At 38.8% G+C, this 16053-nt stretch overlaps 2 protein-coding genes across 2 annotated transcripts in view; one reads left to right on the top strand and one right to left on the bottom strand.

Moving 5' to 3' along the window:
* Positions 1 to 758, top strand: part of SHPRH (SNF2 histone linker PHD RING helicase) — a 36374-nt gene extending 35616 nt beyond the window's left edge. Inside the window, exon 30 of the mRNA XM_053461060.1 lies at positions 462 to 758. Coding sequence (XP_053317035.1) covers positions 462 to 558 — 97 coding nt within the window. The 3' untranslated portion in view covers positions 559 to 758. The remainder of the gene's footprint in view (positions 1 to 461) is intronic.
* Positions 759 to 9395: 8637 nt separating this feature from the next.
* Positions 9396 to 16053, bottom strand: LOC128483463 (sulfotransferase 6B1-like). The gene is made up of 7 exons (XM_053459675.1): positions 15821 to 16053; positions 13797 to 13906; positions 13242 to 13331; positions 12438 to 12564; positions 10246 to 10340; positions 9718 to 9874; positions 9396 to 9580 (listed from the first exon to the last, which is right to left on the bottom strand). Exons 1-7 carry the CDS (start codon positions 16017 to 16019, stop codon positions 9453 to 9455), a joined length of 906 nt encoding a protein of 301 aa, XP_053315650.1. The 5' UTR covers positions 16020 to 16053; the 3' UTR covers positions 9396 to 9452.

Here is a 16053-nt window from a genome sequence, read left to right as displayed (position 1 = left end):
CCTAATCCCTTCTAACATGCAGGGGCTGTGACTTCACAGGTGCCCCCTTACCCTAATCCCTCCCTAAAGAATGAAAAAAAGTTCAATACATTTATTTATTTTTTAAATAAATTAGTGGTTGAACTTTTGTGGTCTCCAAGTCCCATCACACTAGCCAGAATGTTAAAGAGGTTGATGGAAGTTAAAGCCCTCAAAAGGAGGTGTACACCTCTATTTTCTACCTACCTTTTATTTCTTTAGCATAGTTATGGAATGCCTTACGTTATGAACGTCCCAGCGTAGACATACGAACAAGTTTGGCAATTGTAGTTAAGCCTTTGTTTTTATACGCGTGTGTGAATCTATTCTCTCGCTCTGTATTCATTTATATATATGAACCCTCATGTTAATATCTCAATTTGGATTAGTATTGGATTTTTCCCCATGATGTCCTAATGTTTTCATGTGCATTTTTGTTTTAGTCACACAAGCGCGTCGATGAAGCAGTCTGAAGCATCGGTCCTGACCGTAGCAGACTTGGCTGACCTGTTTACAGAAGAGAAGGAGCAACTTGAGTGAGCTATGATAATAAAATACTACAGATATGTCATCAAGTATACATTCCAGGATCCCTTGACCTTTTTAAAAGATATTTTATAGGCTTCAGTATGACATTACATCTGGTTGCTGGTCTTATGCACAACTTTTTTTAACCACAGGAGTATAAATTTGTATATATGGTAAATATGTTTGTGATTGCTCTATGCTGTAAAAACAACTCTGCATTGCTTCTCCTGTTTAAGCAATATTCCCGCTTTTTCTATCGCCACAATGTTTGTAATCTTAATGTGATTTTCAAGATACAGTATCTTATTACACGCCGTTAAGACTGCAAGGGCTCAGAGTCCACAAATAATATTCAACTCCTATATGTAGAACACCAAGTGTGCATTAGAAGTGGGTGGTCATTCTGGCACTTTGGGAAGTTATTCACTAACTGGGAGTTGAGGCGAGATGAACCTTTCATAATACAGACTTCATTACTCATAGTAAAAACTGAACGTTTTGGGGGGGGGGGTTAGCATGCCTACAACACAGTGTTAACAGTAAAGTCCATCAAGGATAAACTATTTAAAATAACAATGGTAGTCACTACTCACTATGAAGGGCTAGCTCTGGAAGATTTCTGAGCAAGAAGGGCTGAGTTGGTCCTATGTAATGCACCATTCCGTGGATGTGAAGAAATCTCACTGGTTTCACTATACATTATACAGGGCCAGCCTAATGCTCCCTGCAGCAGAAGCCCACTTTGGAGGTACCTTCCTAATGTAAATTGAAATCAGGGCGTTAAACCACAACTGGACAATTTTAGTAAAAAAAAAAGGACTGGTTGTTAGTACTGTTAGATTATTTTTTTACTCTGGTGCTGCTTTAGTAATGTCACTGTCAAAAACCATAAGTTCTGAAGAATACTGAAAAGTACATAATAAGTTATAAGGACTGAACCTCAAACCTGTGTGAGTACAATGCATATGTAATCCATAAAACTAATTTATTTGGCAGTTACAACACCAACATTTGGATTTGAACGTTTCTGCCCTGCATGGCTGTCAGATTCTAGTCTAATGTGAGCTGCCTATATAGGACTTTCTACCATAGGGAGAATCTCCTTTTATGATTTTTTGGTGTTTTTAGGAGTTACAGAATTTCTATATTTTCACAATGCATTTTAACCACCAAATACATGAATATTGTGTTGTAGTTCCACAGTTGCTGTTTCTCACTCTCATCCATCTACATTCTACAACTCATAACGTTCATTAATTTGTAGCAGATTTACATGGAAATATATGGTCTTTTCTAAAGATGTTCGGTCATAATTGAAAATGGATGAAACTACTGTTATGTTTGATTTATTTTATCCCACAAGGAGTGTTTTAAAACAATTTGTATGTAAAATTCCACATGTTACGTAATTGTAAAAAAAAAAAAAAAAAAACATTGTAATAAATTAATATTAATTGGGAACATTTTGTGTCTGACTTATTTTTTTATTTCAACGTCACACACATAAAGCTAGAAATAAGTACCAGTCACACCAAGATAAAGACAAGAAGGAGGCAGAAATAGGAAGTAAGGAAGTATTTTAAATATACCATGTAATATTAAGGCCCTGCATAATGTATAGTAATATTGGAAGGTCTGGGAGTTGAGTTTAAGTGACTCGCAAACCTCTGGTTTAGTGAATACACCATTGGTGTCATGGGTACCAATGACTTCTACAACGAGCCATTTAGACAGTAATTGCAGCTATATAAAAGTATAGCAGCACACGATAGTCCTACAATCTACATAATATGTTTCTACAGTACATTAGAAAGAGAAAAATTATGTTTGAACAAAAAGCAAGAAAGTATTAAAAAAGCTCTGGTCTTTGAGGTACAAACTAGACTTGGTCAGCCGGCCAACTCTTCGTGTTCGTCTTCGTGTTCGTCTTCGTGTTCGTCTTCGCGGAATACAATAGAGTTGCTCGTACGGACATTTAAAACCCTGGCGCCAAAGCTGCTGCGTAGTCCGTACCGCATTAACCCCGTATTAACCCCTTCTACAAAACACGGCAAAAAAAGGAGAAAAAAAAAGAACACTAAGAATGTACACAAATATTCGCCCGAACCGAACACAGGAACGGGCGAGGATTCGCGGAATACAAATACACGCGGAATCCTCGCCCGTTCCTGTGTTCGGTTCGGGCGAATATTTGTGTACATTCTTAGTGTTCCTTTTTTTTTCTCCTTTTTTTGCCGTGTTTTGTAGAAGGGGTTAATACGGGGTTAATGCGGTACGGACTACGCAGCAGCTTTGGCGCCAGGGTTTTAAATGTCCGTACGAGCAACTCTATTGGTCGCCATGGCAGGGGCCTCCTCTGCCATGGAAGGCGAGCCCCCTGCTGGCAACCAGTAGAGTCACTTGTATAGACTTTTCAAATCCTGGTGCTGTAACTTGGCCGGGAGAGACCCTATCTGAGGACCTGACTTGTCCAAATACTAGTTTGTCACCGAATATAATCACTGGTTCATTTCAGTTCATGAGTCACTTATCTTTACTGTTGTTTGCTGGGCTGAGTCTGTTCCTGACTGGGTACATTGAACCAGGAGTGAAAGTTGTATTAAAGGTAAAGTTATGTTACAAAAATGACAAGACTTTTTTTTTTTAAAGTTACTTCTTTCACTATTGACATATATTATTCGTCTTAGTACTCTTGCCTGAAACCAAGTTTACATTCCTTAAATACCTTGTTGGTTACTGTTTGTCACAAGACTGTGAAACAGGAATTAAACTGTATTGACAAAGCACAATAGTACTTGTCGTTCAAAAAGATGTCAATAACATTTCTCCTGTACCTGCTATAGACTAGAAATATCTGAAGTAACTTGTTGCAGTTATTAGTTTTTACTCTAATGACACTAGATGGTGCTACTCCCTTTAGTATATTTCAAAAAACACTACCAGTCTTGTGACCCTGCGGGTACCCCAAAATCTTGAAACGAGTTCTAGAATCAAAGTACACACAGAGCGATCTATTCACTAAAGGGGCCGTTGACAGGAGAGTTTATGGAAAAGTTGTGTTTCAGCTTCTGGGCTTCTCTAAACATTATGGAGAGCCGACTCTTGGTTGGCCTCATATAACGTATAGTTGTAAACGCATAAACTCAAGTTGCCTCTGTCGATCACCGATCCTCTTTTGAAGACCGTTTCTAGGTCAGCCAAACCAAGCTAGCTTTCTCTCTTTCTCCTTGACAATTTCACCTTTGCCTTCTAGCCTAGCCAGTAGCCACCCATTTTCTCCCATCTACTCCATCTTTTATTCCAGTCACCTTAGTTTATGCTTTTCTGTTGCAATGACATTTCTAAAATGACCTGTTGAACATACCTTTTGACAACGCTATATTGATTTATATATAAACCCCTTTAAAATAAGCATTTTGGTGGCATACATAATGTGTGAGGTTAGGTTACTATCAATCATCCCCAAGCCAGGTCTATTCACTAACCTGAGAGTTTCTAGAACCCTTTGATATTACTTTGCATTATAAAGGACCAATCACAGTGGACGTCTCATGCAAGAACGTCTGTGTTGTCCCTGCTTAATATATATAGTGATTTTAAAGGATCAGTAGACAGGAAGGTAGTAGAAGGTTATTTTTTAATGCCTTCACTTGCTTGATTTTGATATCTTGAGAAGCTAAGCATAAAATATCTAATATCATTCGAAATGTCTTTGTCTAGTCAACTTTAAAACTAGATTATAATAAAGAGCAGGCCCGGACTGGCCATCTGGCATACCAGGCAAATCTCCAGTGAGCCACTGGCCGACAGCGCCACACACTCGTCAGTCGACAGCTATAGCGGAAGATCTGGTACTGCAGCTTGAGACCAGCGGGCTGATATCCCGGCCACGTGCTACTCATATCCAGCCATCTGCGTACTTTATGTCATCAGGCGGCCTCTGGCCTCGAAGTACCCGTGCTGTCACATGATCACCAGAGTGTATGAGAGAAATTAGAACTTCACAGGTGTTCTGACTTCACAGGTACACGAAATAAATAGGAGGCCTAGCTTAGACTCTCCTTTACCTTAATTGGCAAGAAATCATTAAACACACCCAATCCCTCCATTTAAAATGCATCATAAATCTTTAATATCACTTAAAGGCGAAAGATTTAAGCATTTATAAAATTGTGTTTTCAATAACAAATTGTAACACGCCGAATAAGGTAAGCGTCCCTAGTCTATTTTTTACTTTTAATTTTAAATAACCTTTAATTGTATCTTTTTATGATAACTTTTTAAAATATTCTATTTCTTTTTATTGGGAGAAAGTCCCCTCTGCCCTACAAAATCCATCATTATGTCAGTGTAATAAGCTTAGATGCTCACGTGACTGAATTAACCTGTCACTCCCCATACTTTTTTTTGTTCTAAGAAGCACATTCATGCCTTCATTGCGTGAGTAGAATCCTTTAATTGTTCTCAGAACAATGTTTTAACTACACTGGCTAGCACGCAATGTGTGCATGAGTCAGCGGAAAAAGACACCGGATTCGTTTTTCTTCACCTAGATTGACTTCTTTCATTTATGACATTATTGGCATTTTACCATCCCAATTCCTTCTAAACACAACTCATAAATGGTAGCCTTTCTTGGTAGAATAACTGCAAACTCTTCTAATTTTTCACGTGGAGTCCTAAGATTTGGCTCCATGACAGCTTTTTTCAGATCGGACAAGGCAACCAAAGGAGGACTGGCAACATTCGGTCTGGGGGGGAAAAGTTCAAACTCAGTACTCTGACCGTGAACATGCCCCTTGTGCATTATCTACTCGGGTCCAAAACATATCTACAGAAAACAAATGAGTAGAAACTCTAAAAGGGGCAGAAATGCCTCTCTAAGTCGGTATATTTTATAAATCATGATGATTATATGTAAATACAAACAGGAAAGCTTTTGTTAAATCCTACCATGCCATGGGGCAATTGCCAATGTACCCGACTTGCCAGCCATCCCATGCAGGCAACCTTTGGCAGCCCAACTTCTATGATTCTCATGATTTTGTGATGTTCATAAATGTTCCTTTAAATGGTTAATCATTTGCTTTTATATTTAATTATGGTCATATTGCTGTGTCATTCTGTATTTGTATATAATGCTGTTTTGTTATAACAAGTGATCATTTTATCACTTCTGCAAATCAGATCATGCAGCTTGTGGTTTCAGGAAACATAACGAATTTCTTTTGATAAGTTCCCAGAGAATGTTTTGGTTATTAAGCTTAAACGGGGCAGTATATTTAAATATCTTGATTCTGGTTTTAAAAGTATACCGCACATATAAACGATGATGGTGATTTGTGCATTCTTCCCAATGACAAATGCTAAATCAGATGCTATGAGCCTCAAAGGTTTGGATCCAAGTACATCTCGCTATGTATCTGTCATGCAGAGTTTAAAAAATGTCCTCTGTACTAATTTAAAAAATCTGGTCCGTTTCGTTTTACCTGCTTGGAGAGGATCGGTCGGCAAACAAAGCAAGTAATACAGGGACATGTGCGACTTGATCACTTACTGTACACTGCATTGAGTTATAGCACCCTGCCTGACGTTTTATTAAACCAAAGGTTGTTTAGCTTCTTCCTAAGATTAACCCTTAAAGACGAGGGCTTTTTTCTTTTGCAGTACAGGGCACTTTTCATGGTACTTACAGAGCAGCCACCATGGAGGAGGCTCAGCTGCAAGGTCAAGAGGGATTCATAATGGATTGGGAAGGGAGGGTCATGAGGGCAATTTTCTTGTGAGTGTGGTTAATTTGATGAATACATCACATCATTATGTAGGAGCTGCTAGGGACCACAATTGTTTGAAATGCCACCCTAAGATTTAGATGATAGCAGTCATAGTATCTTCAGCAGCATTTCCATTACCCAGGAACATTTGGTTTTTGTCTAGAGACTAGACTCTCCAGGTCACTGCCGATAATCTCAAGGGCGCAGGAGCGGTGTGGAGGCACGCCACACTCCCTACACACTTGTCCTCCTACCACATGGATTTTTTTTGCATTTGGCCCCAAACACAACATCAGCATATTGCCCACCGACATCAGCAGACCACCAACCGATGTCACTGAAACCTCCCACCGACATCACTAGACCTGCCCACCAGCTACCCCAAGAGCGAGGGCTCTGGGTACCAGGTATGAGCATTTCTCAAGCCGGGGAACAAGTCCAGGCTGCCTCATTCTGAGTACAAACAGTATTGAAATCAATGTGAGTGGTGACAACCAATCACATTTCTGCTTGCCGGAAACTAGCGTTTTGATAAAATACATGCGATTGGTTGCTACTACTCCGGTTGACTTCATTAAAGTGGAGGATTAGATTAAATATGGCAGAAATCTATTTTTTTTTATTCCAATAATCTATTTTTTTTATCTTTGGAGATCATGATCTCTACTGTGCAAATAAAAAGGTAAAAGCCCTTCTAGAAATGTAAAACATGTAATAACTTTCCAGTGAAGTAGATGCTCCATTGAAAGAAAGGGCACAATATACTGCGTTCAGGTTTGCATCGTATAGTCATGGCCAAAAGTTTTCAGAATATTATATTTCATGAAGTCTGCTACCTCAGTTTAGATGATGGCAACTTGAATATACTCCTGAATGTTATGAAGAGTGATCAGATGAATTGCTATGAATTCCCTCTTTGCCATGAAAATGGACTTAAGCCCCAAAAAAACATTTCAACAGCATTTCAGCCCTGCCCCAAAAGGACCAGCAGACATCATGTCAGTGATTCTCTCGTTAACACAGGTGAGAGTGTTGACGTTGACAAGGGTGGAGATCACTCTGTTATACTGATTGAGTTACAATAACAGACTGTTGGCTTTAAAAGGAGGGTGGTGCTTGACATCATTGTTCTTTTTCTGTTAACCATGATCACCAGCAAGGAAACAGGTGCTGTCATCAATATTTTGCATAAAAAGACTTCACAGGCAAGGATATTGCTGCTAGTAAGATTGCACCTAAATCAACCATTTATCAGATCATCAAGAACTTCAAAAAGAGAGGTTCAATTGTTGTGAAGAATGTGTCAGAGCGCCCAAGAAAGTCCAGCAAGCGTCAGGGCCATCTCCTAAAGTTGATTCAGCTGGGGTGCCACCAGTGCAGAGCTTGCTCAGGAATGGCAGACTTTTGGAGGATGGCCTGGTGTCAAGAAGGGCAGTAAAGAAGCCAGTTCTCTCCAGGAAAAACACCAGGGACAGACTGATATCCTGCAAAAGGTACAGGGATTGGACTTCTGAAGACTAGGGTAAAGTCATTTTCTCTGATGAATCCCCTTTCCGATTGTTTGGGGCATCCGAGAAAAAGCTTATCTGGAGAAGGCAAGGTGAGTGCTACCATCAGTCCTGTGTCATGACACCAGTAAAGCATCCTGAGACCATTCACGTGTGGGGTTGCAAGGGAGTGGGCTCACTCACACTTTTGCCATCAATAACACAGCTATGAATAAAGAATGGTAGCAACACATCCTTCAAGAGCAACTTGAAGGAACAATGCCTTTTCCAGCATGATGGAGCTCCTTGACATAAAGCAAAAGCGATAACTAAGTGGCTCGGGGAACAAAACATCGGAATTTTGGGTCCATGGCCAGGAAACTCCCCAGACCTTAATCCCATTAAGAACTTGTGGTCAATCCTCAAGAGGTGGGTGGACAAACAGAAACCCACAAATTCTGACAAACTCCAAGCACTGATGGGCAGGAATGGGCTGCCATCAGTCAGGATGTAGCCCAGAAGTTAATTGACAACATGCCGAGCCTGATTGCAGGGGTCTTGAGGCTCTTAAACTACATAAACTTAATGTAATTGTCAATAAAAGCCCTTGACAGTTATGAAATGCTTGTAATTATACTTAAGTATGGTATACTGGTGTCATTCTCAATACCTTTGGCCATGACTGTATTATTTAACTAGTAATCATTTCACCAATTCTTATATTTTCATTTTATTATTTCTTTAAAGTTATGACTCAAGAGATAATTTTTAACAGGTGAATTAGCTACAAAATATTGAAAAACTTTTGAGGCGGGCAACTTTATTAGACTATGGATCAACAACTAACCGCTATAACAGCATTTAGATTTCTGCATATTTTATTCAGTTCACAAACAATCAAATTCACACTTATCATACAAAATTGACTCATATAATATATGGTAAGTTTAGCAATAATTGGGCTAGAAAATAAAATGGTATACCTATATATATATATATATATATATATATATATATATATATATATATAAAAATTATGTCTATCTCGCCTACATGAAGCAGTGTAATTTCCTTTGCCCGTTTATCTCTATAGCTGATATTTGTTGCATGGATTACAGAGAATGTCAGTATGTATATCTTGTTGGAATAGGATAGGATAGATAGATACATAAAGGGGTCAAACAAAGTAGAGGAAAATTGAGAAATGCTAGAACAATTGGAGTGAGTTAAGAGTTAGATCAGTTAGATACAATGTAAAAAATGATGCTTGCATAGACATAAGACTACCAGCGATCTACTCGTTGGCACATCTATATATATGAGCTGGACACATGACATCTTGTACACAGTGGGCAGACACTCTGTCCACGCAATTAACTTGTCTGGATTTTTTCAGAGAGCGCTACCTATATGATGTAATGCACTACTGATAATGTCAGGACCACTTCCATATCAATTATATTTGATTACTTAATGGTATAAGGGTTATTGTGAGTGTTGGTTGTTGAAAGGGTTGATGGAAGGATTACTTGATTGAAAAAAAAGGAGAAAAAGACTATATATGTAAATGTTTTGGGAAAAAAACAACAAGTGATGAAGATGGCCGTAGGGTGTGTTGTTTCCGCTCCTTTTATGCCGACATATATTACTTGCAGTAAACATTATACTTAAGCAGCTCTCCGAGTTTTGTTCCTGCTAAACACGCCTCAAATTTTGCATCCATTTCCTGGTTCTGATCTTCAGTGAAGTAATTTTTCCAGTCACCAACATCACCTTGAAAAAAAATTCAGGAAGAATAATGTATACCGGCCAATTTGAACACAAGGTTCATAGTTACACTTATAAGAAGAAACTTGCTAAATTTCAGTTTTTAGGGATCTGGTGCAAAGTTTCCTTTTTGTTTTGTTTACCTTTCCTAAAGACAACTTGTCCAAAATCGCCATGAGTTTCTTTGGACTTCTCCTTCATGTTCTTGAATGTGCCTTTATTGGCAATACTTTTCACCTGCTCCTCTGTCAAGGTGAACCCAAAGAATTCAGCAATCTTCTTTACTGAGGACTCCAAGTCCTTAAATAAACAAAAGGAAATTTAAATTCCAGACGATACATTGTATGATGTGAAAATGGAACTAAAAATCTCTATTTGACTTATATATGTACATTGAGATTCCAAGCCTACTATTAGTGTCAATTAACCATCCAGATGCGCCTGGTGACAAGTACCAAACATATAGCTTCAAGGGTCTCTAGTCTAAAATATACAACTTTCTTGGCTAACCACATTCTTCCTTTTTTGGCTGTATCTCTACTTTTTCATATTTAACACCTACTTGATCACTTCATTTCACCAAAGTTCAACACTGAATGCGAAAAACAAACCTTTTTGTTTAATCTCACATTAAAGAATTACATATAAACTATGTTATAAATTACGCTCACTTGTTTCATTTCTTCAAAGGTCATCAAAAGAACGCCACTATCATCGATGTGTTTATTCCAAGTAACTGCTTGATCAAAATATGAGCCAAAGCACACTAAAATAATAAAAAAAAACAGGTATCAGATGGATAAGTCATAAAAACACCAAAAAACAGTAGCTCAATATCATCAAGTACATCTGCATGCACAAAGAAACACTTCTCTATACTGTAGTGGGCATGTAGCATACTTCCTAACAGGCCAGTTTTTTGCAGGACAGTCACGATTTTGGACATTGTCCTCCTGTCTCACTTTGTGGGCAGTAGGGATCATAGGTGAGTTAAAGAGGTCCCATGATCTCCCATGACTGGCCCAGGGAGTTGTAAAATTAATGCTCCAGTGCAGCTACCATGTTGCCACCTCACAGAGCTCTGCTCCTTTGGACAACAACTGAGGGTCATAATATTGCCAAAGATTATATTTGCCACTATTGAAATTAAGACTTTACATTTTTGTGTCTAAAAAAACCTCCAAGTGTTGATGTGTACATGTATATATGTATGTTTATTTATACTACAAATGATACATGGATTCTATATGTAAGGCGTGTAGGAGCTGGCAGAAGACTTGCAAATTACCAACTTCACTCTGCATTATAAAAAGCCAACCCAAGTGAGAGCCTCCTGCAAGAAAGGCTTAGCTGGTTCATAGGAGGATTTTTTGTAAATCATCTTATTTTTATTTATTATTTTGTAAATCATCTTATCGGCTAAACTATGTGTTATACAAAGGATAACTCAGCCCTTCTTACAGGGGAAGCTTACCAGAGTTAAGCTTTTTTGATGGATGATGAAGTCAGTGAGTTGTGAGTTGCTACTACCCTGATGACTCAGCTTTTGTAAATAAACCTTAATAATGTCAAAAATCCATACTACACCATGGAAGGCCTGTTGTATTTTCATAAAAAAAAATATAGAAGTCAATATCAGACAATAAGACTGTTACATTACAGTTAAAGGTTTTTTTCGTAAATGCAATTCGCTATTAAGAATTCCTTTTAAAGTGCACAGATCAGCCAATAACATTATGACCACCTGCCTTATATTATGTAGGCCCCCCTTTTGCCGCCAAAACAGCCCTGACCCATCGAGGCATCTATTCCACTAGACCTTTGAAAGTGTGCTGTGGTATCTGCCACCAAGACTTTAGCAGCAGATTTTTTAAGTTATGACCCTCCATGGATCGGACTTGTTTGTCCAGCACATCACAAATGCTTGATTGAATTGAGATCTGGAGAATTTGGAGGCCATGGCAACACCTTGAACTTTTTTTTTTTTCATTCCTCAAACCATTCTTGAACCATTTTTGCTTTGTGGCAGGGCACATTATCCTGCTGAAAGAGGCCAATCCCATCAGGAAATACTGTGTCCATGAAAAGGTGTACAAGGTAGGCGGTATGTTTCAAAGTAACATCTACATGTAGTAACATCTACATGATTTGCAGGACCCAAGGTTTGCCCAGAACATCAAACTGCATCCACCAGCTTGCCTTCTTCCCACAGTGCATGCTGTTGCCATGTGTTCACCACACATGATTCATCAGACCAGGCCACATTTTTCCATTGCAATGCGGTCCAGTTGTTGTGTTCACGTGCCCGTTCTAGGAGCTTTCGGCAGTGGACACGGGCATCCTGAGTGGTCTGCAGCTACGCAGCTCCATACGCAACAAACAGCGATGCACTCTGTGTTCTGACATGTTTCTATCAGAACCAGTGTTAACTTTTTAAACAATTTGATCTACAATAGCTTGCCTGTTAGATTTGACCACACGAGCCAGCCTTTGCCCCCCACATGCACCAATTAGCCTTGACCCTGTCACTGGTTAACTGCTTTTCCTTCCTTGGGCCACTTTTGATAGGTATCAACCACTGCAGTTTTGGAGATGGTCTGACCCAATTTTGGCCCTTGTCAAAGTCGCTCAGATCCTTGGACGAAATGTTTGACAGGAGCAACGATAACAAGTGTTATTCACTTCACCTATCTGTGGTCATAATGTTAATGCTGATCGGTGTATATGAATTATGGTACCCAAACACAAAACATATTTTTCTGTTTTTTAGAAAAAAAAATTGTGTGAAAAGGAAGAAAAAGAGATAAAGAAAAAAGCTCTGTGAAAAGTATACACACACATACATATATAAAATATAAAATACCATTTCCATTTATGAAGTCTGGGAAAAACGCATCCCACGAGCTGTAGCTGGGAAGCATGGGGTTGTTGTTGTAGAAATGGTAAAGGGACACTGCTGTATCTTTTGGATTCCGAAACATGACTAGCATCTGTTAATACAAAAAAATAAGTAATAGAGGAAGATAGAATTTTAGAAGTTTTTGAAGAAAACATGTTTATTTGTTCTATACTATAACCACAGATAAGTTACTAGTAACATTTTCAACATTAACACAGGGCAAAAAGGGCATCTTCCCTGGGCCCAGCCTTACCCTAAGGCCGTGGCAGCTCTCACAAAGTGTCCCTTCAAAGCTATGCTGTATTTTTTTGGTCATCTCAAGTACGCCAGCAGATAACATTGTGTTTGGAGGCTGTTATCCCCTTTTGTACCCATTTCAAGTTGTATGCATGTGCAATGTTACAGTTACTGCTCTACATAAAGAGAGAGGAATCAAAGCGTTCTAGCACAGGTTGTTGGAGGTAGGTATGACTGAGCCCCCACTACGAGGAAGCTGGCCCAAAGCCCCATTATCATTACCATATTCACAAACGCCCTGTGATACTCTGATATACAGCTATTTAATTCCAGAATTTTGAATCAACCTCACGCTCACGTTTGTCTCCCCAACCATGCTGACCAAAAATGTGTAGACTCTCACTCACTGAGTGCTGATACCAACATGTCCAAGACATGTTCAAGACTCCCGTTGGCCCCAAATATCTGGTTTGCCCAAGCACCTACCAAAAAGATGAACAATACAACAAAGTATTTGTCATTAAACATTACCTTAGTTTTTTTATCCAAAAAAGTCTGGGGTATGTTATCATAATACAAATGTGTTGCTAAAACTCTTGGTGAGGATTCTTCTTTGAGTTTCTGTAAACCAAAAAAGGAAAATGTTACAAAACGTATTTCAAGCATAAATGCATAGTATCAAATGGAAAATGAAGATAGTTTAACTTATTACTCTTATTGAAGATACTCCAACCATACATTTAAGTAAAATGTATATTGGAATCTATTATATATTTTATCGGTGTAATGAAGTGAGACTTCAGCTTGCTTATGATGTTGCTACTCAACTTGCAACTTTGCTAGTTGAACTCTCATTGATTTCTATGGAAGGCTACAGTACTTGTGCAGGATGTGTACTTAAGTACATTTCCTGTTTCAGTGGAAACACACCGGTAACCAAAAAGTTCACACACTGATTTATAAGCACTAAATGGACTTGTGTTTAAGATGAAAGTAAGGATGGAGTGTAGTTTTGAAAACACGTTGCTTAGATATCAACTACTCGTGAAATGTTGCATCTGATATATTTTATAGTTATATACAAACCTCATATTTGGTAGGAGCTCCAAACTCTATTAAGGGGATGTTTGATGATGGATGTTTGTTGTAAGAGGCGAGTACCATGTCATGTAACAACTGCAAGGACCAGTTTGATCCTAAAGATGGATAGGAAGAAAATATAACATGAAGGATATTACTGTACACCTTAAAGGGACAATGCAACGTCCCTGACACCATTCCTATAGAATAACGCAATATCTCTTGTTGCAAAACTAACAAATATATATAAGAACACCCGACGAGATTTTCAGCTATGCTTTCTTCCTCCATGATCTGACATTTGTTGGCACTTATGATTGGCTGTGCGAAACAAGGTGAGGTTGCTGAAAACAGTTTAGTGTCAAAAGTCATACACCATAGCAAGACTCAGCACAGCAACAACACAAGGTAATTATACTGTCTCAGCAAGGTCTCTCCCAGACAGAAATTTCAAGGGAGACAGGGGTTTCCAGATGTTCTGTCCAAACTATTTGAAGAAGCACAAAGAAAGGGCAAGGTTGAGGACCGCAGATGCATGGGTCGGCCAATAAAACACAGCATGCTTACTTCCCTTCGCAATAAGAAGATGTCCAGCAGTACCATCAGCTCGGCAGTGGCAGAAAACAGTCGAACCCTGGTACCCCCATCTGCTGTCTAGAGAAATCTGGTTAGAAGTGGTCTTCATGGCTGCAAGACTTGTGCCCAAAAAGTCATAAAAAAAGTCATATCTCCAATGTGGATACAAGGTCAAGCGACTCAACTATTCACAAAAAAACAGCAGGTGCTCTGGAATGATGAGTCAAAATTTCTAATATTTGCCTGTAGCAAACGGCTGTTTGTTTGTTGAAGGAATGAAGAGCGGTACCAGATTGGGTGTTTCCAATCAAAACGGAAGCATTGTGGAGGTTCCTGGTTCCTATTTTTTAAAGTATTCTTGCTTTACAGAATTTGTTTATACCTGCCTAAAATGTTTGTACAGTACTGTATATAAGACCACCATTTTTGCTACCGGTTGATATTCCAGCTTGAATGCAGGTGACCTAATTAAGTATCTTTAAATAACGACAAATTAATGTTTCCATGAGAACCGGTATTAGAGTCATTTGGTGAACACATTTTTTAGTCGTTACATAGAATCTTGATGGGCTATAAATGGCTAATACTTGAAGACTCTCAGTGGCAGTTGAATTGGAAAATTCCTGGGTATGCTAATGAATGTTGTAATCATTTATTTACAGGCATCTCTGCCTTATCTATGTGAAACATTGGAACTTTGAAACAGTTTTAAACTCCAGTGAGTTATAATTTCACGCAATGAAATGACATATTCAGAGACAAAAGACAATGACATTTACAATATGATAGGTGCAAGAAGTTATAATATATATATGCGTCAAATTTCGATTGTTACTGTTGCCCCCCGGCAGCCTTTTCATTTTCTACTTTGCAGCCTAAATAAGATATATAAAAACAAAATGACCAACATATAAGTAAGATGGTCATTTTTATCCTTATCCCCTTGACCTAGAGGTTCCCCAGACTAGCCATCAAAACACTAAGTGTTGCCGTTTTGTAAAACGATATGAAAGTATAATAAGTGGAAAACAGACAGGTGTTCTTTGATTACAACCATACTGGTCATCCACCCAGGAATTCTTTCACCCCATTAACTACCTCATTCATTTCTGCTCACATATTTAATGTAGGTCACTCAGTTTAACCATCCAGACATCTGGCTGATCCTCCACCACCTCATACATCCCTGCAAGAAGATGCTGACCTTCTGCAGGTATTGAGGACTCCCAGCACCCTCAGCCAACACCTTAGAGCCACAAGGCTTTCATAGCTTGAGCAGGACCCCTTCAACTTTTATTTCTGTAAGTCCGAATTGTTATGTGATGCTCTGCTTGCTAGGTCCCGTTTAGACAATGTACAACGCTACAGAGCATGGTTGCGCTTTTCCCCCAGCATGTCCTCTGTAGGTCCCCGGTAAAAAAATACCAGCATATATTAAAAAAAAATTCACCTACCGCATTTTGGATATGCCACCAAGAATACATCATCCTCTCTGGCCTCAAACGTTTCCATAGCTTTAAATGTTTCATTACTGCAAAGTGATGTAGGGAATAATATCCCCTTGTAATTAAAAAGTAGCTTGTCCTGTGAAGTGTCCTTCGCCGTTTGCAACATTTTCTTCACATCTTCTAGAAATCCTACCCTGCTTTCCATTGTATTACACAGAGGAAAGACAAAACCGGTGACT

Source organism: Spea bombifrons, chromosome 3 (assembly GCF_027358695.1).
Source record: "Spea bombifrons isolate aSpeBom1 chromosome 3, aSpeBom1.2.pri, whole genome shotgun sequence".
Lineage (NCBI taxonomy): Eukaryota > Metazoa > Chordata > Amphibia > Anura > Pelobatidae > Spea > Spea bombifrons.
This window is presented reverse-complemented; position numbering and strand designations above follow the sequence as displayed.